The following is a 27,979-nucleotide window of genomic DNA, read 5'->3' on the forward strand; positions in this document are numbered from 1 at the left end:
CAATTGGAATCCTTATTTTGAAAAACAACAACTACATCATCGTCCTGCTACAGCAACAACAACTAGAAACGATAATGAAAAAGTGGCAAACACAAAATTGATGCGAAACTTTGCCACTAAATTCACAAATTGCTCAAGTTTTAAAGTTTCGACAGGAGCAAGGGGTTAGATTGTGTGGGCAGGCTGGGAAACTATTCAGAAACAGAGATTTGGAGCATCCACAGGATTCAGGATGGGAATGCAGATTTGCTTAGTTTTGCTGCTACTGCTGCTCCTGCTGATGTTATTGCTGTTATTGTTGCTGCCTTCATTTAACTTCCCGTTCAAGGATGTTAGTGCTCCTGCCACACTGCGGTTGTTCTGCTTGTTTTTGGTTTGGCTTAGTTGAGTTATTAAAAAGCAATTTGTGGCCATCGCTAGTTGGGGAATGTGTGTGGCAGCAGATTGAGCGGCAGCTGCCGGGCTAAAAAGTTGCCGCCAGCAAACTTGTTAGCACGCAGACGGCCATCAATGGGTTAAGTAAGCAGCTCAACAGAATTGAGCCAATTGGCTGAGAAGACGATATAGAAGAGCGGATTCGAAAGGCTTAGAGCGATTTTATTACAATTTAACTATACTTTAGAGGGCTTAGTTTTCATTGAGGGAATTTATGAGAGTTTATGAATCAATACTTACAAAGATTTGATTTGTGTGGCTGCTTAAACAGGGCATAGAGTAGCTAAAAATACACTAAGAAGACGTCAAAGCTAAAATGATTACTAAACTATTAATCAAATAAAATTCATAATAAACTGTCCAATCATTTCATGGCAAATTTTTATTAAGCCACTGCAAAGCTCAGTAAAACATACTTCTGTCTCCAAAGAACCATTAAAATAATTAATCCTACTTGTAAATTTCCGTTTTGAATACAAATATTGGAGGAAATCAATGGCATTTACAATTCACTCTTTGATTACTAAAGTTCGTACTCAATAGCAGATTATACATTTTTTTGCCCCCTTTTACTCTAGCTTAGCTATGGGATGGCAGGGACTTCGCCAGGACCAAGTTCATTTGCTGAGCGCACAAAAGTATGCAATAAATTCCGCGCTGCCACCAAACCAACTCGAGAGAAAACTAGAAAATCGCTAAATAAAAAAGTAAGCCGCATAAAAGGGAGAATGGAAAAAAAGGAAAAATATTGCATGCAAATAAAGCGAAAATCATTATCTTCACATGAAAATCTGGTTAACTTCGTTTAGAGGGGCAAGCGCGAAAAAAGCGAGAATAAGAGGGCGCCCACTAAAGAAAACTTTATTCAGGTACGAGCAAAAATGCAAACATTTTTCAAAATGCAGTCAAAAAGCCAACAAACAAACACAGGCGGGGACTAAAATGCAAATTCCTTTCCCGAAAAGTGCTGCCAAGTGGTGGTCTGGAGGGTGCATGTCGGGGAAAGTACTAGGTGCCAACAAGTTAGCAGCGTTAAAAGTTGCTGAAAGGGGCCAACTTTTATCATGGGACGCCCGCCATGGGTGGTGCCCTATCCAGTGGGACTGGTAGCTTCCCATATATTATGTTAGTCAAGGCAGCCAGGCAGCTGGCATCCAAAACACCACCAACAACAAACACAACAACAGCCTCTCTGGCTGGCACTCGCATTAAATAACGGAAATGAAAACAAAAGACTTCAACTTCCGGCCAGCGACAGACGAAGCGGGAAAGCAAATATAAGCAGGGACAGAAACAGGGCTGCACTCAAGTGAAAGTAGAAAGTGGCAACTAGCAGCCAGCAACTGGCAACTAGAAAGTGGCAATGTGGCATTGTGGCTTTTGTTATTTGCCTCTCACCATTCGCTTTGATTGCATTGCAAGGTGTGTTTCCCTTTGAGACTGTGTCTCTCTGTATGTGTGTGTGTGTTTGTAGGGCTTGAGGTGCTGTATTCCCCCATGTGGCATAAATAATTTGCACTCAGCGGTAAAACAAAATACAAGCATAGTCGGCACTTGTAGCGCTTTAGTTTCAGGCTCTCCTGAAATCCGGCGGACACCCCCTTTCGGAAATGGAGGTTGCTTGCCTTTGTTGGTGCTTGCCGACTTTTTTCGCTGATTGCATTTGTTAGTCCTGCTCAAGTGCAAGGACATGGCCCGGCCCAGGCGCAAGTGCGCCCGTTTTCCGTTGACTGCACACGGATCCTGCTCGAAGACTTGCGGTCCCCGAATGCCCTGTCAAGGACATTTTAAATATGAAATGTATGTTATTAAAAACTAGGTACAGATTTAAAGGAAATTCATTGAAAAGCTCAGAAAATTATTTCTGAATAAAACAAATAATACCTTATAATTGATTTTTCCTTAATTGAGAGCATTCTATTGTCTATCGAGTCTCCATTCGCTATAGCCCTTCTGCTGCCTGATAGTTTTATGTTCTGCTGGGAAAAAATGCTAAATAATGTACTCTGGAGCCGGACGGGAACTCCAGCTCCAGCCGCGCAGCTGCAAGCCGTAGTACATGTATGAATAAGTGGACGTGCTTGCTTGATAACAGCTAAAATTTATAGGCAATCCAGTGGGTCTGGAAAGTTGCGGCTGCCCCGCTTAATAGAATTGCATCAGGACAAAGGCTTTAAGCCACGAAAAGTAACTAAATATGGCCACAGGATAAAAAGACAAACCAAAAGAAAAATAAAGAGCCGAAGGCGTGAAGTTCAAGTTGAAGAACAGAAACAGAAGCAAGCGCAGAAGCTTTCAGTAACTTGAATTTGTATTTATGATGACATTAAATTGCCGCCAAAAAAGGGAGCAAAGTTGCGTCGGGAAAGGGATGAGCAGAAGGCTCTTAGCCAGGCCAAGATAAATAGGAAAACAAAAACCACTCACAGCAGGGTAAATTGAGGATCCCCGTGAAAGACGTTAAAGGGGAAAAGTTTTTCCGAGATCCAAAATGCGATGGCGGTCAACTGTAGTAGACTCAGACGACGGACAGCGAAGCCACTTGGCAAAAATTTCCTCTTCTCATTTTTCCCGCGACTTATTTTCTTATTCATGTTTACTATTTTATTGTGGCCTGGCTGGGACCAGGACCTCACCACAGCAACAAAAAAAGGAAGCAGCGGCCGAAGCAGAAAACTTAGCGTTAAATTACTGCGAATACTCGAGGGCATAAAACCGAAAATGGAAATTTATGTCCCAATTGCATTTTCGGGCTTTCCTTCCTCTCCTTATCTCGCTTTATCTCCATCGCTATCTCGCTTTATTATACATATCTGTAGGCGTCCACAAAGAAAGTTTTCCGAGGCAGATTATTGGTTTTCCAACCTTGTTCCGCCCCCTCGCTTTCCACTTTAAATTCGACGCTTCCGGTTCTTGGCCTAATTGTATTAAATTTGCATTAAAATTCTGAAATTTCCTGAGCACATTAACAGGCCACAAACAGATTCCGAGCCCACTAAAATTAACTTCAGTACACAGGAAAATGCTGTAAAACACTTAACCTGACGATTTTACGGCATTGGCGAGGGGACTGGGCTGTGGGGTGGCTAGCTCATTAAGCCATGTGGCATATTAAAAGGTAATTTAATACTTTATTGACTCTGTATTCTGCAAGGGAAGGGCAACACTTGGCTTTTAATAGAAATCCACTTTAAAATGTATTTCCACCAAAGTCATTTATCATTTCGCCGTGGACACCTTGGCGTCCAGTCAGTAGACTTGGGGATTAGTTCCACTTTAAAGCAAGCCTAAAGCCTCTGTATTCCAGCACTAAATTGCAAATGAGATCTAGCGAAATCAAAGATTAAATCTCCACTGGGGCTGGGGCAGAAAGTGAAACAGAAACCTACCCAGCAAATTGATTGCCGTTGGGAAATCGACAATTTCTGATTAAAATATGTAAATGTAGCCCACAAAAATTGAGCAAGCGATTCGGGACTTTCAAAGGGGAATGATTAGGGAGATGGAATCGACGACCCATGCTCAAATTATGAGAAATCAAAAAACGTGAAATGGAAACCAAGACAGCCAAGTTTTTTTGTGTGCCATAATAGCCCCCGCCCAATGGTCATTTTCCCAGCCATCGCAATTGCTGTCCTATCATTGGCAACCCATCTTGAAATCCTTCCAGCTACTGCGCCACTCCTTCCATTGATTGCCCTCCGCGATTTCTTGAGCGGATCAAGGCAAAGGCAAAACAAACTTAAGGCAAGCCCCCTGCTCCTCCAGTCAACCGCCTAAGACCCGTAAACAGCTGAAAGACGTTGCTAACAAGTCTAAGACGATTGCAGGCGCCTTCTGGCCCGACCAATGACTCGAGGAAAACCGAACCGGAAAATCGTAATATAAAAACCGAGTTAAAGGGCTGGAGCCAGGATTCTATTGCAATTGAATTCAAATTCCGACATTCCACTTCAAAGTCAAGATGATACCGAGACGAGAAGCTCCGACAGAGAACAGAGCTTCATCTCCAGTCCCCAGATTCAAGTGAGTCTTCATGCACATCCTTATTCCTGTTTATCCTGTTAAGCTCGTTTGTCGCGGCGCTACTCAAGTAGAGCTCTGCTTTTTTACCCTGGTGTGAGAAGGCGCGTCGTGGAAGGACAATTGTGGTGGGATTCGCTTCCTCTTGATAGCTCGAGTCTGTTGTTGGGTTTAAATATTTTATTGATGTCATTTGGACAATGCTCCATCAGTGTTCACTTGGATTCCTTGGCTCAGATCTCCTTGAATTTTTTATTGCTGCCTTCTTGATATTCTTATACCCTGGCAGAGGGTATTATAATTTTGGTCAAAATTGTGCAACGCAGTGAAGGAAACATCGCCAGCCCTATAAGGTATATACATATTCTAGATCAGGATCCCCTCCTGGGGCGATATAAGCATCTATCCATCTGTCTGTTTCTACGCGAACTAGTCTCTCAACTTTAAAGCTATCGGCTATCAATCTTTTCACACATCCTTCTTTTCGAGATCGAGATCGAGGAAGGATCGAGATTGTCGATATAGCTGCCATTTGTCTGGACGATCGGAAATGACACAACTTTGGTATTTTTGAAGACAAAAGCTTTTTCCGAATTATTTTATGTAGAAAATCGATTTAATAGCGAAATACTCATAAAGATCTCATAAAGACTATATCCGATCCGATATATGTCTAATAATATAAAATGCGACTTAGCTGCTAGGGTATATCAACTTCGCCTCCGCCTGAATCTACTATTTCCTTTCTGGTTTTTATTGCTTTCCAGTGGCTTTTCTAATGGTGCCCATTTATTGTACCTAAAGTTTTGTTCTTCGATTTCTTTTATATATTTTGGCCTCATTAAATCAAATTTAATTTGTCTTATTTCAGGGAATTATGTGTTTTTAAATACACGGAAGAGCTTAATCGAACTTTACTTTCATTTCATTACCATAAACTTTTGAAAGTAAACAAAGTTATAGAATGAGTCACATCCCTCCATACAAAATTATCTGGGAGAAAAGGAAATCCGTGTTCTTAGGGTCGTTCCGCATTCACAATGCATTTTTCCTCAACTTGGATTGGTTTTTTTTTGGTTTGTAAAAAACTGCCTAAAAAAGTATGCAGTCGCAGCTGCATCCATGTTGTGCCAAATTCCCAGAGTTTGCCAAAGTTTATAACAATGGGCTATGAATAAAAGAGCCCGCAGCGAATGCAATGGATTAATAATGGGACGAGTCCTATTGCCAATTCTTTAAAAATTTCCAAATATTTGGAACAGATTCAAATTGTATTTTCTTGGCCATTTATTTTGAGGTTAATTTAGTTCATCCTGCCCTCTATTTTTTTGGTCGAAGTCCTCAACTTTACATAAATTCTGTGATATTTTCTCTAACCACTTGCCGAGCATCGCGGAAATTGTTTTGAATACTTTATTTCTGCAGTTTTCCCTTGAATTTATTTATACTTCGTTTTTGCCATCGTGCTTTGCGAAAACTTTGTCCAAGCAGATTGCAATTTCCAGAAAACAGAATCAGGAAAAAAGCAAATAGGAGTGGACGGAAAAAAGTAGAAAATATAATTTCCCTTTTATGCAGATGAGTCTCGTTTGCTGTGTCCCTTTGCGTAATGAAAATGACATCTTATGTCGCGATTTCGAGTTGATTCCGTTTTTGTTCCGCTCTTCAATGCCATTTACTTTTTTCCTTATCAAGTATTTTGGTGCGTTGAATTCAATTTCCGCATTTGTTTGGTACTCTTTTCTGCCATCACTTTGCAATTGGAACTGAATGGATTAGGAGTTTTCCGAATTTAATAATATAATTCTGCTTGGAAAAAAGGAATCGAAATAAAGTGTCAAGTGCGATATTTTCAAAAGAAATTATCAGATTGTGAAATCGATATGTTCCGGTGCATTTATTCGTGAACTTATCATGATCCCCCGCATCCCCCACGTTGGGATGGCTCATTAACCGTTGCAGTCCGGTTGCACTTTCAAATGATTAAAAATTGTAATGAAATATTCATGCTAAAGTTTGGTGCTTTTGTCATTGAAATTCAAGTGACACGCCACCGCTGCTTCCACGCCGCAATCCCAGCTGTTAAACCCCCAGACATCACACGTCCACATAATAATTAAATTGAATATGGCAATTTTACGCAATTTTACTCTTTTTTCTGCGTTTCTGTATTTTTATTTTTACCGCCGTTGTTATAGTTCCTGTTGCTGCAATGCGTATGAAAAATGGATAAAATAAAATTGCATAACGAATAAAATGCGGTCAGAGTGAATTGGTCGTTCTTTCCGATTCCAGCCTCTTGCTAGATCAGAACTGGGGAAAACAAGTACAAACACAAATGCAAAAAAGTATTAATAACTGCAGCCAGGTTAATTGTTTATTAATGTGTTTCGCAGTTTTTCTTCTTTTATTCATTATTGTAATATTAATGTTTGGCATTGTTTGTCCGGGGCGTTGTTTAATTTGGTTGCTAATTAAGCATTTAACACATAATTTTTGTTCCTTGCTGATGTTTTTAATTTTTATTTCAATTGCATTTGTGATACCCCCTTGCAATGCCCCCTTAACCACTTTATGATTTTTTTTTATTTTTTGGGATTTTTATTTAATTTAATGCCTCAGTTACAACTCATTTTATATGCTTAAATACATGTTACATAAGTGTAGTTCGTCTATAATTGTATATATTGGTATATATATATTTTCAGTGTCTTTTTAATTGTGTCCATAGCTCTGCATCCAATTCAAATATATTTTTCCATATTTAACATGCTTCTTTATGTTTAATTTCCTTTAATAATTAAAGCAACACATTTGGTATTTCCATTACTGTAGCTTAATTGTTTAACACTTTACATTAATATTAAGCATTTAGTTACATGTTTCTTAAGCAGGTCATGTTCAGAATCGAAAATCATTAATAAGAAGTCAAAAAGTATCTAAAACCAGAGGTTTTCGTTGCTAAATCTGATCTAAAATAATCTAATTGAAACTTAGAAAGTTACAAATGATAACCGTATTCCTTAACTTAACCTTGCTATATCTACAAAAAATATAGTTTTATCATTTAAAGGCTATATAATACTTAAACAATTTCCATGATCGATATGTGTGTGGGCTTAGAAGTCTAAACTTGGTTTAATTTGCATTTAACATTGCAATTCTTAAGGCGTCTATATGCATAACTCAGGGGTTTTTCGTAATTCTATATGTAAGTGTAGGTGTTGGCAGCGTTAAACGCACGAATATATAGAAATGTGTGTATGTATATATTTATATAGACCTTGTGGCATATAATGTACCAATTATGTGATAGTAATTATGAAACTTTTTCAGTTTGAAGCACAGCATTAAAAGCAAAATGAAATTGCATTTACCCTTTGATTGGTTTTTCTTAGTTCCTGAATATCTGATAATTGTGATTGATGGATATACATATGCATACCAGGCTCAGTAGCGCCTAACGTCTCATATATATGTAAATATATATTTTGTAATGTATATGTGGGGAAGGGCGGATTGTATTTAGGGTCTGGTATCTCTAGTGGCTATTCGATTAGACATATTTTATTTGCAAACATTACCGTGACGTGAAGCCTTACACCTAATCCCATACATAGTTAAATTATGTAACTCTAGGCTAGAATAGCGTTAACTAACATAGGCTTAATCTAGAGCTAGAACCAACCGCAGTTCGGATTGTTAACAATAGTGTCGGCATAGTGATCAACAGCCACGCAATGGCCACCGAAGGATTCTGGCCACCGGATTCCGCATCCTCCCCGCTGGCAATGCCATTGGCCACCATCGGATTCTGGGTCTTATCTAAGAAGGATTTTTGTTCAGATAAACCGATTTCGTTCAAATTCGATTGGTATCGCGTATCTGAATGGATGGCCATGAAATGGTGGTCATGAAATGAGAAAGAGTTCGAAGAGAAACCGAAAGAGTTGTGTGAGTAGGAGTTGAGTGACAAAGTGCTAGGGGTAAAGAGTGCATGGAACTCATATAGGATTTTCGACTTGCTACTCACTTTTGTCCGGTGTATAAATGGAACGAGTCGAATCGGATCCGCCGTATGCATAGTTGCCATTGATTCCGTTCTCGCCCCAGTGCGAGTCCGTAGAGTAGATGCCCGTTGAAGCCGTGGTGGGCGGGTAAGACACTGAAAAAATACAAATAAAACAGGTTGTTAAATAATAACATCCACAATCTGGATCAAGCCCAACTTTAATCACATAAGTCTCACTTTAATTTGAACACAAGCATTTAATATTATTTCTTGTGGAAAACAACAGTTGACACTTGTATTTCGTTTGGGACTGCCCGGTGTTTTGTTTTCATTTACTTTGCATTTGTTCCTGCTAACAACAATGAAAATATATTCTTGTTTTTATAAAATTTACATTTTCCAATTTGGCATTTTCTGCACGTCTAATTTCATTTGTTCTTCGCAGTGAGTGTCATTTTTACTTATTTACAATTTTATCCAGTCGCCGTGTAAGCTTTTTTATTCATTCTGAATAATTTTTGCAGTTGTCTCTTTTCGGTGCTTTGTCCGCCTCAGTGGCTTATGCAAAATGCTAATTATTTTGTATTTTCATTATAATGTGTCAATATGCATATGTATTTTTGCACGAACCGCGCTCTCCATAATTAAAAACCCTTCAGGTGGGTTGTGGTCCATGACCGTTTATTGAAATTATAGTCGAAATGATGAATTTTGCATAAGTTTGTTATAGGAAATCACAGCTAGTTTTGCGATTTATTTAAATATTTTTAAATACCACGCCAACCTATGAATTCTTATTTATTTTTATTAATAATTTAATTATTTATTTCCCAACAAGAAATTTGGTGCTCTGGTATAAGTAAATCAGACCTCTACCGCTAACAAAAAAAATTTAATAACATTCACTCCAATTTTATGGGAATGGTTTTCAAACTAAAGTCCCTATCGATAACTGAACGATTTTTCCCTTCGAAGAAGCCATCACGTAATTAAACTGAAGACGTGATATTAACTTGCAACCCAGAGCCTCATACATATGTACATATACGCATCTCAACTTTAAAGTCAAGTTTCGCCGCTGGCTCATATGAGGCTGAAGGATCCCGAGGAAACTTCGCAGGCGTCTTAGCCAAGTGCAAAGCCAGACTAGCCTGGCCAAAAATTCCACACCTTGGTCGAGGGACGTGACTTGATTTCTCACTGGCTTGATTATAGCCGCTCAACGAGCATGTCCCATCCCATTTTGGCCTTTCCATGTCGGTTATTCCGGCAGGAACGGGTATTTTTTTACGAAAGGGGAAAGGGAGTCCTTCTAGTCAGGCAATTAAGTCAGGCCACGGATGTGGCCGAGATTTTTTTCTCTCCCGTTTCATTTTGGCCTTTCATTTGGCTTTCAGCCCGGCACGGACCAACATCTAAATGGCTTAGATTTGTCAATTTGTGTTAAGGCCAATGCAGTAGTTTTTCAATGCCTTGAGTCCTTTATTGGACCCACTGGATGGAGGGAACTTAATTAGTTGGGATTGAACTGGACATTGGATGAACTTAAACGGGATAATTTACTCTTTTGCAGAAAAAATTAAAGTCAGCAAAATATATGTATGTGAATATCTTTTAGATTCTAGTTTTAACACACCGTATAATCGAATTATGCCGTCGGTCTCGCCTCTGGGGTTTTTGGCAACACATTTGTAAATTCCATCATCGCCACTGCCCACATTAATTATGGTCAACTTCATGTGAGTTTTGTAAGCTGGCAGTCCCACGCTAGCTTCAACTCTGGAATTAAATACAAATGCTTTAATTTAGTAAAAAATTGAATTATTTTTCAATAGCTTTCGAAGTTTGGGGACTAGAATTCTTCCTATACTCTGAAATATTTTAAAAACTTAGCTTTAGCTTACTTGTACTTGTGCGAATCATGAATGATTGGTCCCTCGCCACGTGTCCAATAGTTTAGAGATGTGGGATGTGCTTCGGTGAAGCATTCGATGGTGACATTGAAACCTTCTGGAGCGCCAACCAGCTGATGGGGAATGAGCAGCATAGGTGGAACTGAAAAGGAATTTTAAATTGAAGGTTAGTTTAAAAGTTATGTGAAACCATGCTTCATGACCATAATGAATTGTTATTAATTCAATTTTATTCATATTTTTTCATTCTATATAGTTTTTATTTGTATTTCAGTCTGATTTAAGCAGACATTTTTTCGCTTCATCCTAGCACTGATTTTCATTTAAATTGCAAGTCAAGATAACTTCTTGAGCCTCAACAAAAAAAGCTCCAGAGTATGCGAAAAAAACTATTTTCTTTTCAGGAAAATTTTATGAATAGCATTATTCGGCTTTCTGGCTGTCTTGAGTTGGCTGCCAGCCTCCACACCGACTGCACCTTTGTAATTATGTGCGAGGACATCTTTGGAAATCCAACCTTTGCCACCGCGAAAAAAACAACATAAGGAATCCTCGCGCTTCAGGCGCATTTGGCGCACATTTTTAATTAAGATATTAAATGGGAAAAATGTCGCAGAGAGTGAGACTAATGAACACTCCAGCGGTACGCCGTGGTTCTTCTATGGTTATTGTCAGCATCCGAGAATCTGAGAATCCTCATCATCATTAAGGGACACAATAGATTCTTGGTGTATATTTTTTTGCGGCTTGCCTTGTCATTTGTCCGCCTGTTTTACCTTTTGTGGATTTATGTCCACCCCGAGCTGGCAATTAAGCTGAAGGCTTACAAAAATGACACTGAGGGACGATGCCAAGGGGCTGGCCCAATTGAATTTTTAATCATTTCGGACACAAATTAGCGTCAGTTTCCTGGCTCTTTTGTGTGTTTGATGAGCTCGAGCCATGACAAGTTGGGGGATAATCCATTCCCACATAAATATGCTTAAGTGTGATGAAGTCAGCAGCTTAATTACCGCTTGTCAAGGAGTTGGGTCAACTACTGGCCAATTAGCTGGCCAAAATAGCCGACTGACTGAAAAGAACACAAAATCCAATTTGCTATCTTTTTGCTTTCTTACTTTCCAATCCCATACCGATAACATTTTGATTGGCGCATACATACATACCCCCAGTATAAACATGAACATTTTCTTTGATTTTTCGAAACTTATATGAGGAAACACAGAGACAGCCCGAACAATTTGTTAAAACAACTGTGACAGCTTGCATATGTCCTTTACGTATAAAGGACACTCTTACACAAACACAGAGAAAAACCGAAGCACACGCATACGTTTATTTTTGTGGCGTGCGTTGCCTAACAAGCAGGAAGCAACAAATTCAGTTTCTGTTTCCGGTTCCATAGAGAAAGCGGGGTTTCTTATATGTATTTCTGACTGCATACTGATTTGTTGCCTTTGTGCAACCGAAACTGAAACAGATCGGGTACGGGTGCGGACAAGGGAATGTAAAAGTTCGCCGGCATAAGGGCAACATATGCTGCAAACGACCCTTACCCTATGCCACCCCAAAAAAAGAAAAAATTAAAGGAGAGGAAAACTGTAACATTTCTTCTGCTAATTTCGTATGCAGTGCAGATATTCTATATTGATATAATTTCTGTTGATTTTTCCCCAGACAATTTTTGAGCAGAGCTTAAGCGAAAGTCCTGTGGAAATCACCTTGAAGTCGTTGTCGTTTGCTTTCTTTTCATTCATTTTAATTGCCCACAGTGAAAAAAGGAGAACTCAAGGACTCAAGTTGCAGGGCCGGGGGCCGGCAGTACAAACATTTGTCGGGTATAACAGCTTCTTCCACTCCTTTCGGCACTGATTTAAATTACAATTGAGTGGCGACAATATTGGCGAATGTCGGCAAAGGAGAAAAGCTGCTAAGTGCCACAAGGACTCGCGTTGAGTCAACAATAATTTAGCCTGGTCTGGCGGGCAAGAAAGGATACTGCCTGGACATTGAGTGACATTCTTTTCTTTCCGACCGTTTCCGTTCTATAGAAAATGGCTGGAAAAAAGGTGAGTTGCTCGGGAGTGTAAACAACTCGAAAATTAGCCATTAATGAAGCCTTGTCAAGGGGTTGGGAGATGGCCAAGAGGATTACCGTTCAAGTGGCACTATTGTTGAACAGTTGCGGACCATTGATTGCACTGCCGGCGGACAATCTTGGGGAAATATTTGCGGACTTAGTGTGAGTCGAAATGGCAATGTAGGGATTGACTTGATTGTCGGTTAAAGGGATATATGTATCTTGGGAATGGCATACACTCCTTCGACCAATTGAATTGGCTATCAATGAATAGAAAAGGGCTCTGGTCGTTTAAGGAAAAAGCAATTGAAAAGACAATAGAGCTTGCATTTATTGCAACTTTAGAAGTTGACACTTTAAATACAAATTATCGCATTTTTTTATGGCATGGCATTTGAAATGAATATTTTTATTTAAACGGTAAAAAAACAGTGCATCCTTTCACAGATATTCGTTTGAAAAAATCCATTCTATCCAAAGGATCAACCCATGAACAAACACCAGCCAATTTCTTTTTTGTGGAGGACATTTGAAGCAATCAAGGTATTTTCGACATTTCTGTTTGCGTTTTCCCAATTTTTTTGTGCGACTCCCTGGCGCAAGTACAATTTGTATTGCGCTTTTTGCTGGTCAGGGGTTAGCAACTGCCAACTACCAACTGTTAACGGCAACTGGACCTGGTCAGCCAAGTTTGGTTTACTGCTGGGAGAATGGGAATGGCGTAGCCATTCGAGCGTTCGAGGTTTGTTTGGTTACAGCGGCGAATGTCGTGTACGAAACAAAAATAGATTTATGCTTGCGGCATTTTTAAGTGACAGCATACGAGCAAATTTCTGTGACTACCATGACCACGACCACGCCCACATGCCACCCAGGCCCTCGCTTCCAGCATGACAGCACTTGACAGCGCATGTGATGTGTCTGTCGCCTGTAATAAATCTTAAAAAAGTGCACCGCAGCAAACGCAGTGATTTGATTCCATCATTCTTTTCCTTGTATTTTGTTTTTTTTGTGCAGCTGTTCGTTGTCGTATAAGCCACAAACTGCAGCAGCTACAAGTGAGTTTGTAATTTCAAAGGCCGTAACCATGGGCCCCTATATCTGTAAGGGATTTAAAAAAGATTTTTCCAGAAATACTATATTTCCTAAAGAGATTTATAAAATATACTCCGCCTCAAATATAAGATAGAAAAACATCTTTTAAAGGTCAGGTATCTTTCAAATAGTATTTATATTCCACTGTAAAATCTTCTCAATCGCTCGCAAAAAAACTTTTTCTGGATGTTCGACTTTAATCCGTAACTGGCAAATGGAAATATGAGTGGCAAAAAATCACGATGTATTTAAAAAAAGAAACATAAAAACCCGAAAAACTTGGCAAACAAACCAAATTTGTAGTGCACACGTTACCAAAAAATAAATTGAAGCTCTGAATGGAAAAATAGAAAATATAAACAAATACACCACTGTTTGTATTCAGATTTTGGTCAACTTTTGTGGACACGTTATCGAATAGTTAATGGAGCTATGGGGACATAGTGCTGAATTCTGGATTCGTCACTCCATCACTTTTTTTTGAAGGGATATAAGGACATGACTTTCATCTTTGGTACTCACAGTCCACGCTGACTTTGATGCGCTTGGAAACCGTGGGGGGCACACCATTGGAGGCGATGCACAGATAGGCGCCCATGTCCAGTCGAGAGATGCGGGTGATCTCTAGGGTGTCGCCCTCCCACTCGTTCACTGCAAGGAGGAGAAGAATGACGTCGTTAAATGATTGATGCAGTGCCTCTCCCATAGTGCAACACTTACCTATGTGATTCTTATTGATGGCAATGCGGGAGTTATCATCGCGCTTCCATTTGATAATGGGTCTGGGACTGCCACTGGCCCGACACCTGAGCGAAATGTTGGCACCTTCCCGGACAATTACATCGCTGGAGCTCAACGAGTCGTCGATATTGGGGGGAACTGCCGGAAATCGAGAAAGCAAAACAAAATAATAATGGTTTATCTACAATGTTCGGTAAACTGTTGCTGGGCGGCAATCCGCTTAAACTGATGAAGTCAATACCCATTTAAAATTGAACTCTGCCACCGCATTTATGCATGACAAATATTTGTCCACCAAACACCAAATACCGCACTCTAGTTTTTCGCCTCAGCGACAGGAAATTGATTTTAATATGAACCTCCACTGTTGGCCGACAATTATTTTCGCATTTATCATTATTCGTTCAAATAGAAGACCAATTTATTGGCCATACGTAATATGCTCATGTCCTTTTCTTCCTATTTTTTAATCTACATACGTGTTCATTGAATTTTTTATTCCAGATGGTGGAAGGTGCTTATTTTTTACGCTAACACAATTACCCAGGATACGTTCCATTCAGCCAGCTTTTTATTCAAAATTAAATTATTAGAATAACGTTTTTGCAAATTATTTTATTTTCGAGTTTGATTCTCTATCTTTTATTGTCTGTTTATTATTTCGCTTGTTTCGGGGAAATTTTTTAAATTAAAAGCACGCGTATTCACTCCCTTTTACACAAACATCGCATGCATTTTTAATAATTTTTTGTTTGTTGTTTGCCCAGGCAGGGAAAATAATTTTGCCTGGGCAAAGGATTCACTGAACTGTGCTCCATTCGCAGCTCTGGCCCTTGTCCTTAGTCCTTGATTCTGTTCTGGACTCTCGGCTCTTGTGCTGGCTTTCTCCTGTTCCCGGCTCTTTGTTTTTGCTGGCCATGTTTACACTCAGCTTAAAGGCACATAAATTATTTTTTAATTCGCCGCTTATTTGCACAGGATTTTCGTGGCTCCTGCCACAAACGAATCCCACGAATCCCCCAAGAGCGCTTCTCTGATTAGATTCCCCGCAACAAAAGGTAGCTTTGGCCACTCACCCACTACGTTGAGGTAACCAAACTGAGTTTTGGCCGTCACCGTATTGATCTGGCACATGTAGCGACCCCTGTCCTCCTCATGTACGTTGTTTATGTGCAGGTACCAGGTCCTGTGCCTGTCGTGCTTGTCGTGCGTGACACTGATGCGCGGATTGCGCGTGATCACGTGATTGTGAACTGTCAGGATGGCGGACTGCTCAAAGTGCATCCAGGCAACCTGATCGCAAGGAAAAGATAGGAGATTATTTATATAATATCTAAAATTACAATATTAATTTATTTATTCATTATTATTCAACTATTCGGTTAAATTTGGTTGAAATAATTTCTATTGAAAGTCTATTGAATTCGCCTAACAAATAGTTGGGAGACTTAGAAGTCTTAGTTTAAGTCTTTTTTTCACATTTGCAGTACAATTTTAATGATTATAACTTATTACTTTGAATTAGGTTTAAGCAAATAGTTTACCATCATTGGAAAGTAAGCTTTTAAGTTTATTTTTTGCCTCTTTAAGACCCTTGTCAGTTTTTGAGACTCATAAGCAGTGTCGGTTGCTCTTCATTTTAATATTTTAACATAATTTATCATGTTGTTTAATTCACTTTTTTATAATCTCCGACTTTTTTCTTAAATTGTTTGACAACTTATGCTTTATATACTTTATTAAGTAATGTGAGGAATAAAACTTGATGTGAAAATGTAGTCTTTATATTATATCAAGAGAAAAGACCCAAATAATTCATTGACAAATAAGAATAAATTAAATGTATCCTTGTATGAAAACACTTTTTAATTGCACTTGCTTAACATGCAGCTGGAATGCTATCTTGTTAGTAATGGTACTTAAAAAAACCTCAACTTTTTAATAACATCCTAACGGCATTTTTCTCTTCCCATACTAGGACTCATACACACGCACTCACACGTAGTGTATGGAAAACCCCGCAATTTCACAGCTCAGCATCAGGAGTCAAAATAGAGGATAGAGCAAAAAAAAGGCCATGGTTGCAGTGGCATGCGGGGAAAGAGAAAGGAAGGCATCGGGAAAGAAAGGGAGGGGAAGAGGAGAAGCGGAAGCGAGTAAATTGCATCATAGTGTCGCACATAAAAATAAACGCAACCGGTTACAAGTTCCTGAATGTTGGAACTGGGAAAGGACGAGAGTGAGTCCAGCCAGTGTGTGTGTGTCTGGTGATAGCTATGAATTACATGAAGCCAATATATGTAACGGGTAGCGTTACTTACAAACGCCCAGCTACTTAAACATGCCATCCGACTAAAGCTTAACTGAGTCGTTTCTCGTTTTTCTGCCTTTGACTAGGAGTTTCTCCGAAGGGGTTTTCCATTTACTGCATGCAGTTCACGTTCAGGACCAGGGATTGGGTTTCTTGTTGCTCTCATTTACACCTCAATTTGATTCTATTTCCTACATCCTGATGACTTTTCGGTGGCTCGCACACTAACCAGGTCGACGGTGTTAGCTACTTGAGTGGGGAATAGAGTTCCACTATTCATGCTAATGATCTGCTTAGGGCCTTCTCCAATGGGATGACTGGCCCCGTCATCATCCCTGGCGATGCGAATCAAGACGGCTTTCACAGTATTGACTTGCATGCGAGGCCAAATTAATTAGTTTACTTGTCCCTTTGGCTTCAGTCGTTATCGTATTGCAAGCTCATTGACTATGCATTCCTAGTCTTATCTTTTTGAACACAGTTTTCATGCCAAGTAATCAAATCATTAGCACCCATTACGAGCTGCTTAATTAATAAATCATTTCACGTTCTCTTTACTTTCCCATTTTCTATTTCCCATTTCCCTGGTTCTGTTTGGATTTCTTTCTGGTGCCGAAAGGGAACTGTTAATGATGCATAAAAACTTAGCGAGACGATGTCAGCAGTTTTCCGAATCCCCGAAAGGGAACTCCACTGCGGGTTTTAATGGACTTGTGACAGCATGTTTTCTACAGGCATTTTATAGATGAAAAATATCGAATTCTCACCTTATATGATCCCAGATTCTTAACGGAACAGCCCAATTTAACATTACGTCCAGCAGGTACGGTTACATTTTCGATGTACTCAGTAAATTCGGGTTCTTCGACGACAGCTGCAAAACATTGAATAATTTAAATATGGGTGGAACTTAATTTATTTAAATAAAGTTTATAAAATATTTATTAAATTTTATTCGTATTTGACTTAGTTGTTCTATGTCAATATGCCACTCATGAATTTGCATAATCAAATAAGCCATAAAAATCAATTATGCGCACAAAATTAATTGTAAAAATGTTTCGAAATCAGCCAAAGTTAAGCAGGCGGTGGGTTGAGAATCAAAAAATTGATTTCGGGGGAGCAAAATAATAATTTCATTGATTTTTGCATTGACTCATTATTGCTTCTGCTGTTTCCGTTCCACCGGGCACTCGCCGGGAGGAAAAACAAACAACAATAAGTGTGTACCAATATAATTAAACACATGTTGTTCGAGCACACACACGACAGACTGCTTCCCCTTCTTCCGTTCAGCCCGATATTTGCCTGAAACATCAACAAGTTAAATCCTTTTTTTGCGCCATTCGATGGGAAATTTTCATTCGTGGACTCGTGCAACTGCAGCTGCCGAGTCGTTCATTAAACTTTTAATGACCATACAATGAGAAAATAAATTTAAATTTGACTACCAGACTCCTAACTACGTTTTCTTTAATATGCACTCAAATATTGACACTTCATTTGGCGTCAATGGACGAGAATGAGACTTGGCTTCAATCATTTAGCTGCTAATTTGGTTGAGTCAAGCAAATATTTAATATAGAAATTCAATTTTTTTTTGCTTTGAGCCTGGATAGCCTAACGAAAATGTTACGGCAATTCAATTAAACTGTTTGAGTTGCAATTATTTAATCGCATTCCTAAAAAGGCAACAATTATGCATAGCAAATAACTTAATTTGAATGCAGTCATGATGCGGCTTATTGGAACGGTCAAAGAATTTGCTTATGCAATGCAATTTAGTTTCGAGTATCAATATTGAAGTGATTATGTCATAAAATATATGGTAAAATAGAGGAGATTAAATTGAAAAGGATTTAAAAATCAAAAACCATGTTTTTTTAAATAGTTTAATTTTAAGAAAATATATTTTGATTTGAGGTTTGAATTTAAATTTCTATTTTCAGCTTTGAATTTTAGATGAAAGCGGAGAAGCCCCATTTTAATTAAAATGTATGGCCGGGCCCAAATACGCGCTTTTGCTAAAGCTTAATTAGCTATTTATGATGTCCGAGTGCCTGCCAGCCACGAATGTATGGATGTTTGTAATATGAAACTCAAACACTCGCCACGGCACACAACATTCAGATTGAAATGTGCACAAGTCAATAGAATTTGGCCGTTTCGATGAGGCCTTGGGCCATGCAAATAATGGGCCACCAACTCAACTAGCTTTTTGACATGGCCAGCATTTTGTCCAAGCCGGACTAATTACGGAACAATAACAGCAGGAGTCGGCTAAAATAACACTTCTATTTCTATCTGACTTAATTATTCCTGTGAAGTGCATAGAACAAAAAGTGTTGGAGTATTCCATTTTTTTTTAATAAAATAAAAGTTTTCTGTTTGCATAAAATTGTAGAAGAGTGTTATGGAAAAATAAGTTATCTTTTTCATCAGAAAAATCAACATTCATAATTTTTCTCGCGGTGAGAATATAGTGAGAAAATGTGACAAAAAGTAGATGCAAACACAGTTGCCTCTTGTTGCAAGTCAAGCGCGCAACGTTTACGCAGCGGGGGAAATTCTCTGCATAATCATGGGATTTTATCCAGCTGCAAATTTCGCGCCAGAGTGCGCGTCTGCATATAAATTCTGCGTTGGGGCACCAACCACTTGCCTGTACGACCACGCCCTAAAAGCGACAATAAACAATAAGACTAAGAAATATTATAGATATGACAGATTTACAGTCAGATATTGTCCGGTAGAAATGTATTATATTTGTTGCTACCCTTTCTTTTCAGCCCTAAGTACACCTGAATTCATTCCATTTTAAATATTAATTTATAATATGTTCTTTGGCTTAGAAACACAAGCACGCATGAACGTTTATGTAATAGTCTCCTAACTAAATACTCGACACTATTGAATTTGATGTACCATTTTTGCTGACGTATTTAAGGATCTCAGCTCATGAATAAATTCACAGCTCCCAATGCATAAAGCACGCTTGGCTATGATATTGGCCATCGGCAGTTGACGCCATGGAACTGCCGGGATGGATGCAGGTGTATAAAAGGGGCGTGGTCGGGCGGCTCCGAGGATGATGCGGTTGATGTCGCCTGTTGCAACATGAATGGCGCAGCCTGAATGAATTTTGTGCACAGTTAAGCGACGCTATTGCTTTCGGTCGTGTTGTTTTTGTTTCTGCTCCGGCTGCACCTGAGAACAATGACAGCCGGCATTTGCGGGAGTTGAGTGGCAGATTGCAGGTGGGTGCGGAGCTGGGGCGTGTTAACCCCGGGGCTCTGGCACCGTTTCCAGAATTCCTTTTTATCCGCCGCACTGATATATGGGTACATTAAGAAAGATTCTGTTGAGAAAAAAGTTTACAATCCTTACCGCAAAAAGATTTTAACTTTATCAAGATAATTTTCTAAAAATTTGTTCTAAATGAAAATTCTAAATACAATTTAAATTATCTTACAATTTTCGATTTCAATTTCAGGATATATTTCCAATAAATTGATAACTTTGTTTTTTAAGTGTACAAATATATCTGTGCAGCTACTGCTTTAGCTGGCTTTCAATTTTTGGCATAAAGCCGTGTAGCGCGTATGCCCCGAGGCACAATTTTGGCCATTTCGCCTTCCCCTCCTATCCAACTGTCTATATATATTGTCCCCCGATTCCCTCCTATTTGTCTGTGCAAATATGATTGGCTGTTAGGGCGTTGGGCGCCTCTGAGATATCGCCGTGTTATTGATGGCATCAGGCAGCGGGAAGTCGGAAAGCTGCCAAAAGGCAAATTGGGATATGATAAAGTGCCACTGCACTGGTCTACCGAATTGATGGCAAAGAGACAGATATGTGGGAAAATAATCAAACAAACAAAATCTTAATAAGTAAAAGATTATAATACCTATTTTTTTAAAAAATTCAAAATTATTATTTTGGCTTTTATCGGCAGTGTAAAATTAAGTGAGGTTTTTAGATATGCATCCGAGATACTTACTGTTTAAATTCGAGGTCGGCGCATTGGCCACGCCCCCGGAAACAATCACGCCATTGCTTCCGACCACCGTGTTTCCGGTGCTAACCAGAACTCCTCCGCCACCCCCTGCCGCGTTGTTGGGGTTCGGTCCCAGGACCACCGTTTTGGAGCCGGACGGATGCTTGCCCAAAGCAATGCCACCGCTCACGCCGCCGTTCAGAATCTGCGGCAAGATGATCTTGTTGGTGGACTCCCCCGCTGTGGCCGTGAGCACGAGGAGGGCCCCAATTAGAAGCCAGGACGGGGGCAACATCAACTTGCCGTTGCGGTTGACTCAGCCACTGCCAGGAGCCCCAATGATGGCCTCGTCTCCTGGCCAAAGTACATCCTCTCGTCTACTGTTCCAGTTTTCCCCACCGCTCAGTCGTTCTAGACTTTCAAACTGCCTGGGGTTTTGTTTGCGTTGGCTTATATTCGGGATTTTTCACACGGCTCTATTATCAGAAAACTTGCCCCATGGCATTTAAAATAAAAAACCAAAAACTGGTAAATGCTTTCGGTTTTTTATAAATTTATTTTAGATATTCGCTTCACATTTACAGCGTTTAAAAGTAAAATACTTCATAATTTAAGTTTTTGTGAGCTGAAAGACATAAAAGAATAAGTTTTAATTAGACTTAACGATATGTATTTAAAGTAGGAGTGACTTAAGAAAAGACTTTAAAGCATAAAGATACTAGAAGTAAAAATATGAGACATATTAAGTAAGGTTTTTCTTTTAAAGCCTATTTCCTATGATTTAACATATACGTACATGTTTAGATCGATGAAAACTTCTACTTAAATTATACTACCTTCCACAAGAGTGAAGAGAAAAGTGCAGTAACTCTGCAGTTTTCCATTTGACTTTGGCGTTCATAAATTTGCTTTCAATACACTGGATTCTGCGATTCCATTTCCCCGCCCAATTGTTTGCTGTCTAGTAACTTTCATCGCATGCACCCAGATGCCATGCAGATTTGCTGGGGAATTCAATAAAGTTTGCCAAAATATTATGCCATAGATCCGCATGCTTGCTGCCTGCCACGCCCCTCTTGTGTAGGCGTTTTGCACGTGTTGCAGCAAAGTTTTGGCCGCAAAAACGGAATGAAGGGACAACAAAATACCCGAAAAGTCATAAAGATTTGCCTCAGAAGCCGGAACTTTGGAGCCCTTTGGCGGCTGGTTGATAAACGGTCTTAGTTTCAATATCTGTATACAAAATTAAACGTTTAAAAAGAAAATAACAGATAAATATTTTATATCTTTTTGAGTAACAAAAAGCCATATCATCTACAAATTTGGCTTCGTTTTTAATAAAAAAGTCCACTCACATACATATGTGCAGACAGCCAATTAATTTGATTATGCTTTCCATTTACTGTTTATCTTAAGTTCTTTCCTCTGTTTTTTTTCAAAACGACTTTATTTTTACAGAAGTTTTATAACTTTTCAACTAAGTAAGTAGTTTTTTCATGAAAAAAAAAATGTGGAGTATGATTGATAGTCATTATTGAATATTTTTGTTTACATATATTAAGTTTTCAAAGAAAAAATTTAAATATACATACATATGTATGTATATAAGACTAGACTTTGTAAATTAAGGTTATCTTAACAAGCTGGAATAATTTGAAATCCCTAAATTATAATTGTAAATATACAAATTATTTGTCCCCCATATATGTTAAATTCCTGAAGCGCACTGTATAGGTCTCCGTTTGGTTCTTTCTTGGCCAGGACATCTCATGCCAAACTTCTGCTTCAGGAAAAAAAATATTTTTTATGGCTTTTAAGCATGTCGCCTTAAACTTTTTCGGGGGTCCACACGCAGCTTGGCAAACACTTATACGGACACGCCCCTTTATACAAACACTCAGTCGCTCAGAGACAAAACTTTTTCCTTACGATTCGCTTATGAAATTAAGCAATTTTTGCCACCATCGCCCCCACTTCCTTTGCCTGTCAAGCAACACACATGATGAAGCTTTTTTGGCATAGACCAAAACAGATTTACCATCAGAAACAAGAACAAGTAGACCAACAAATTTTATGCACTTTTTTATGAGTTTGGCAAAGTGTTTGTAATTAAATTAATAAATTGCTGGAGGGCACAACTTCGTTCCCCATGTTAGTGTTTTTCTTTTGTTTTATGTGGGAAAATTAAAATTTAATGAGACTATTAGTGATTTTTTGTGTTTTGCTTGCAATAATTTTGGAAACTTCGGCAAAACAAGTTGGAGTTTAGATGTGACTAAAAACTAATAGACGCCAAAAAATTTTTAAATATCTGACAAAGATACCCGATAAAGCATATATATTCTTGATTAGGATCACATACTGAGGCGATATAAGCATGTCCGTCTGTGCGTCCATTTTTATTAGAAAAATGATTGATGGTGAAATTCTCATAAAGGTCAGCCAAATATATACGATCCGATATATATAATAATATAAGCTGATACCTAACTGCAAGGTTATCTCCACTTCGGCTCCGTCCGAAGTTAGATTTCTTTTTTTGTTTGAAATATAAAATCGTTATTAAGATCACTAAGTGGGAAAAAAAATATTTTCATCCTAATTAAGCTGATTTTTAAAAAGGAATTGCGTGAACATTTTTTTTCCTTGACAATCTAGACTCATTCTTTGCGAAAGTCTAAAAAAAAGTAATGGTGGCTTTCCGCAAGCAATTTGTTTTAAGCTGCTTATGGAAAATGGTGACATCTTTCACCTTGTAATTATGCTACGATAATTGAACCTGCGGGGTCAAAAATAAATTTAAAACAAGAAAGGAAAGCTAACTTCGGGCGGATCTGAAGTTTATATACCCTTGCAGTTGAGTCGCAGCCCGCTATGTGGCGCCACGCATCTTATATTATTAGATATGTAACTGATCGTATATAGACGTCAGATCCTTATGAAATTTGGCATATCGAATTATTTTGCCCATAGAGGCATCAATTGAAACTCCCATCCTTCTAACTTGAAAAACAACCAAGTTATGGCATTTCCGATTAATCAGTTATATGGCAGCTATAGGATATAGTCGACCGATCCCGGCCGTTCCGACTTATATACTGCCTATACTGCAAAGGAAAGAAGGATGTGTGCAAAGTTTCAACTCGATAGCTTTAAAACTGAGAGACTAGTTTGCGTAGAAACAGACAGACGGACAGACGGACATGCTCATATCGACTCAGGAGGTGATCCTGATCAAGAGTATATATACTTTATAGGGTCGGAGATGTCTCCTTCACTGTGTTGCACACTTTTGGCCAAAATTATAATACCCTCTGCAAGGGTATAAAAAGGTCCGCGAATACAAAACATAATAATAATAAATTGACTGAAATTGACTGTAAATTCTAACTTTATCAAAATGCTTCAAATCAAATATCAAAATCCTTGCCATCATCATCAATAACTAAATATTTTTGCAATTTTTGTTTTATTCTTTAACAAAATTTGTAAAGTTGGTGCAGCAAATGGCAAAACAAATTGAAACAAACAAACTTCAAAAAATAAACGACAAAAAGAATACCAAAATGGATAGATAGATAGAAAGATAAATAAAGAAGCGATAAGGGTTGGCGACAAAAAGTTCCAAAACAGCTGACATCCCGGAGTTTTTCCCAATCCCTTCCTGCGTTGTTTGCCTACGTGTCTCAGTGGCTTCACATGCCAGTGTCATTGATCTGCATTGATGCTTGAATGCAAATCAATCGAATGACACAGTAAAATCATAGTATAGCGAACATGGATGAAAGGTTTTTACTTCACAATAGGGAAGACACAACAAAACCTGACAACATAAGATAAAATTGCAATCAAATTGAACACGACACTCGACTGATAATAAAATTACAAACTTGTTTGTTCTTCCCTATCGTATTATTGTAAGAAACTTATCAAAAATTTTATATCATTTAATTTTAAATCATTTCATTAAAGGGATTAAAAGCAATTCATTTAAAGCGTTTCAAGAAATGATCTGAACAAAAAATATAATTAGAATGAAAAATAGCAGAAAAGTTTTCTATTTAGAATTTCAAATTAATTTTTTTTTAGCATAAACTTGCTATATTCCTTAGGCCCTAAGGTTGGGTCCTAAACGGAGCTCTTACTGTAGCCACATGCTCTCAGTTTCTCTCACACACCCATTACGTATGCAAGTTTGAAGCAGTTGGAAGCTGTTCCTGCCCCGTTCTCCATGGCTTCAGTGGGTTAATGTATTTTTAAGCTAAATTCTTTGTTTATATTTGCCTTGCTGTTTTCGGTTGTGTTTGCCTGTTGTGCGTAGCGTTGCAGTGGCATCAACGGCATTCAGCTCTTTGCCGATTCTTTTCCCTATCTCTTTTGAGTTGATTTTTTGTGAGTTGTCCCAAAGTGAACTCTGGTGCATTCATTTATTCGCTTATAAGTTTGTTTCGGCATTTTTCAGTGATTGAAGTGCATTTGTGTGAGTGCCGGCAGGTTTTTGTGGCTGCGACGACTCTATAGTTAGTCTCAGTGATTGTTTACTTTTGTTGGCATGAAATGTGCATTAGCAGAGTTAACAGTTAATTGTTTACCCTTTTCGAGGGCTTCACAAGTGCGCATATGTGTCTGCAATTCGAAAGTGAAGCTTGGGCAAATTAAGGTTCAAAATGTTAAAAAATGTTGAGGAATTTAATTTTGGGAAATTTCTTTTAGTTGAAAAAGTGTTATATTTGTTTAGGATTTGACTGCAGTTATTCAAAATCTACTCGTAAGACTTTAAGTTTTTATTTCTTTAAGAAGTGGATTTCCAAGGAATAGATTAATTTTCTTGTTAAAAATGAAAATAAGTCTTTGAAGAAATTAAAACTAAAGAAAAAAGATGGAAAAAAAGAAATACAAAAGTATTCACTTTTACTTTTCTCTCTTTGTAATCATCTTTTTTATTTGCCAAGAATTCACATTTGTGATTATCTCCTTTTCAAAGTAAGTGCTTAACTTTTTCTAAAATGATCCTGTTTGGATAAAAATGTCACTCATTTGCTCACCTTTTGGTATGAGCCTTTTTCATAACACTCTCACAATAAACAGTCAAAATATCGAAATCTTCACACAGATCATTGGGCAAAGAATTTCCAATCGCATTCAGTCACTTGCACCCGACACTACGCTACTCGAGATCCTTTAATTACGTATTGGTATCAGAGGATGACAAAACGCGTCCGCTTCGCACAGAATCCGCAGCGAAACTGATTTGCCGAGCACTCGCATCGCTTGTCAGAAGCCCGGCTCCGGCTACGACTACGGCATCGACTCCGGCTCCGGCTCCTGTTTTCTGCCCCGGATACAATAACAACACAGACAATGGGGAAAAAGAAAAGAAAATTCAACGAATGAAAAATGCTGTTACGTATACGCCACGGTGTACGAGTGATAACAGGCCGACGGCAGCCGATGGCTGACGGTGTGAGCCGAAGCCGTCCGTCGGTCGGAGCCAACCAAAGGACGGGAGATCCTGTCCATTGACAGTTGTTGTTGCTGCTGCGGCCGTAGTGGGCTCGTAGTTTGCGTGCAACCGCAACCACGACAACAGACCGCAAAACACGCGACAAAAATGTTAACAGAGCCCCCCACCCTCTTACGCCAATAATGTTCGAGTTGCAAGCCCAGTTCGCTATCAAACCGAATGGTTGGCATCTGGTTCGATGGCCTAGGGTCTAGGTTGAGTATCCGCCTAGCGGGCTGCATTTTAATTGTAATTGAATTAAATGAAATTAAAAATAAAAATCAAAACACATTTTTGTCCCCTGCTGTGAATGAAAATTCTGTTTGCTGCATATTGCATATTAGAGGCGGGCTTTTAATTAGACAAGTTAATTAAATTTATTTGCATTCTATTTGAAGTCTTCATGTGGCAGATTGTTTTGGTTGAAAAAACTCAATTAATTTGAGATATTTAATTTGCACGCAATGCTTTGCTTATGCGATTTTTGCTGACGAAGAGGCAACTAATTGAGGGTGATAATTATATTTACTGCTGAATGAGTTTCCACAAAAAAGAGTGTCAATGGCTAGGAAGTTTATTTGTAGAAAATAAAATTATTGAAACTTGTATGCCACTTATTTGGGTGCATAACTTGAAAAAAAAGGTATTCAGTCTAATTTAAAAAGTAAATAAAATAATTATTGGATTTTGTATGATTTTTCTATAAACTTAATTAATTAAATATTTAAAATTATATTTCATTATATTTAAAATATAAAATAAGGGGTCCTAAATGGCAGATTTTAATTCCATAGCATTTAATGGAAATAAGTTCTTTAAATTTGAGCAATAGACCCTTAAATTATCGCTTCCCCCATTAGCTTTCAGTGGATACTGCCTAATTAGCTTTCATCATCGGCTTCAATACCAAATTCCAAACAACAGAGGACAGCAACAAGCTGCCTAAAAACTTTTCGCCGAACGAAGTAACAAAACAAAAGTGCACAACTCCCTTCCCCGTGGGCCATACTAAACAAGCTTAATGAACTCTTTCAAATCACAGGCATCGCTCAATGCCAGAAACATTAAAACTGACAAGGCTAGACGGCAGACAAGAGGACTGCCCCTGACTCATCCACGCACTCAAATACACTCGCACACACCCCCAGGAAATACGTGCAACGTGGCTTGGAAAGTTCATTGTGCGAGATTGGGCCGTTCCCAGAGGTCCTGGGCTTGGGGGAGTGGGCGGGTCCGACTGTTGCGCCAGCATGTGACCAAAATAAGACGGCCATAGGTGCGGGGTTCAAGAAGGCGGGGAAGGCCACAAAGGTCGTTGCAACACATTCGCCTCGTTGGGTCAAAAGTCAAGCTGTGGGCGGGGGATCCCCAGGCCCGCCATTACAACACATTGTTGGATGCTTTGTAAAGTTTTTCTGTTTTTTTCTGTTCCTAGCTTTTTGTGTTTTTCACGCCTTGTTCAAAACTTTACTGGTTTATTTTTTTCTCACTTGTTTCCGTATTTTCCTCGCTGCTGCCGTAACAATGAAATTTTTGACTGCTGATTGTTTGCTGGTCAATGTTATTCTTTCAGTTCAATGCGACTTAAAGTAGACAGAGCCCCCCCCTCCGCCTCCGGCAAAGGCGAAAAAAATGGAAACCGAAAAATGTTTCTCTGGTACTTAGCCAAAGTCTGCAGCAAATTGAAAATGGAAAGTTTCGTTCCTGTTTTCCCGTAAAGATATGTATGTGTACATTTTTCTTTTGCACTTTGTCTACGACTTTGGTTAAGTATTCTTTTCACTATAGTCTACGGGCTAAGGAGTGGTCCAAATGAGGTAAAATAGTTTGGCGAATACTATTTCGAAAGTTTTCCTCGTCCTGTCTGTA

General features: G+C 38.8%; 1 protein-coding gene across 5 annotated transcripts; it reads right to left on the minus strand.

Annotated features, from left to right (window-relative positions):
• Nucleotides 1-6,898: 6,898 nt before the first annotated feature.
• Nucleotides 6,899-25,950, minus strand: LOC6504751 (lachesin). 5 transcript variants are annotated; one of them, XM_014904974.3, is made up of 10 exons: nt 25,653-25,949; nt 20,611-21,232; nt 17,378-17,484; nt 15,376-15,592; nt 14,279-14,437; nt 14,081-14,209; nt 10,375-10,525; nt 10,107-10,249; nt 8,492-8,623; nt 6,900-8,343 (listed from the first exon to the last, which is right to left on the minus strand). In XM_014904974.3, exons 2-10 carry the CDS (start codon nt 20,900-20,902, stop codon nt 8,114-8,116), a joined length of 1,560 nt encoding a protein of 519 aa, XP_014760460.1. In that variant the 5' UTR covers nt 20,903-21,232; nt 25,653-25,949; the 3' UTR covers nt 6,900-8,113. The 5 variants fall into 5 exon arrangements, with proteins under 5 accessions (XP_014760462.1, XP_014760460.1, XP_001964850.1 ...); XM_001964814.4 differs by having other exon boundaries at nt 6,900-8,283; nt 25,653-25,948; XM_044716014.1 differs by lacking the exon at nt 10,107-10,249 and having other exon boundaries at nt 8,154-8,283; nt 25,653-25,950.
• Between the last annotated feature and the right edge of the window lie 2,029 nt (nt 25,951-27,979).

This window comes from Drosophila ananassae, chromosome 3R, assembly GCF_017639315.1.
Source record: "Drosophila ananassae strain 14024-0371.13 chromosome 3R, ASM1763931v2, whole genome shotgun sequence".
In the NCBI taxonomy this organism is placed as follows: domain Eukaryota; kingdom Metazoa; phylum Arthropoda; class Insecta; order Diptera; family Drosophilidae; genus Drosophila; species Drosophila ananassae.

Bases quoted from the DNA above. Each gene is read 5' to 3' on its own strand.
- LOC6504751 (XM_014904974.3), bottom strand. From the start codon at position 20,902: ATGTTGCCCCCGTCCTGGCTTCTAATTGGGGCCCTCCTCGTGCTCACG. The intron at 17,485-20,610 runs GTAAGTATCTCG...AATGTTTTGCAG, and splicing joins GCCGACCTCGAATTTAAACA to CTGTCGTCGAAGAACCCGAA. The intron at 10,526-14,080 runs GTGAGTACCAAA...ATTCCTTTTCAG, and splicing joins CATCAAAGTCAGCGTGGACT to TTCCACCTATGCTGCTCATT.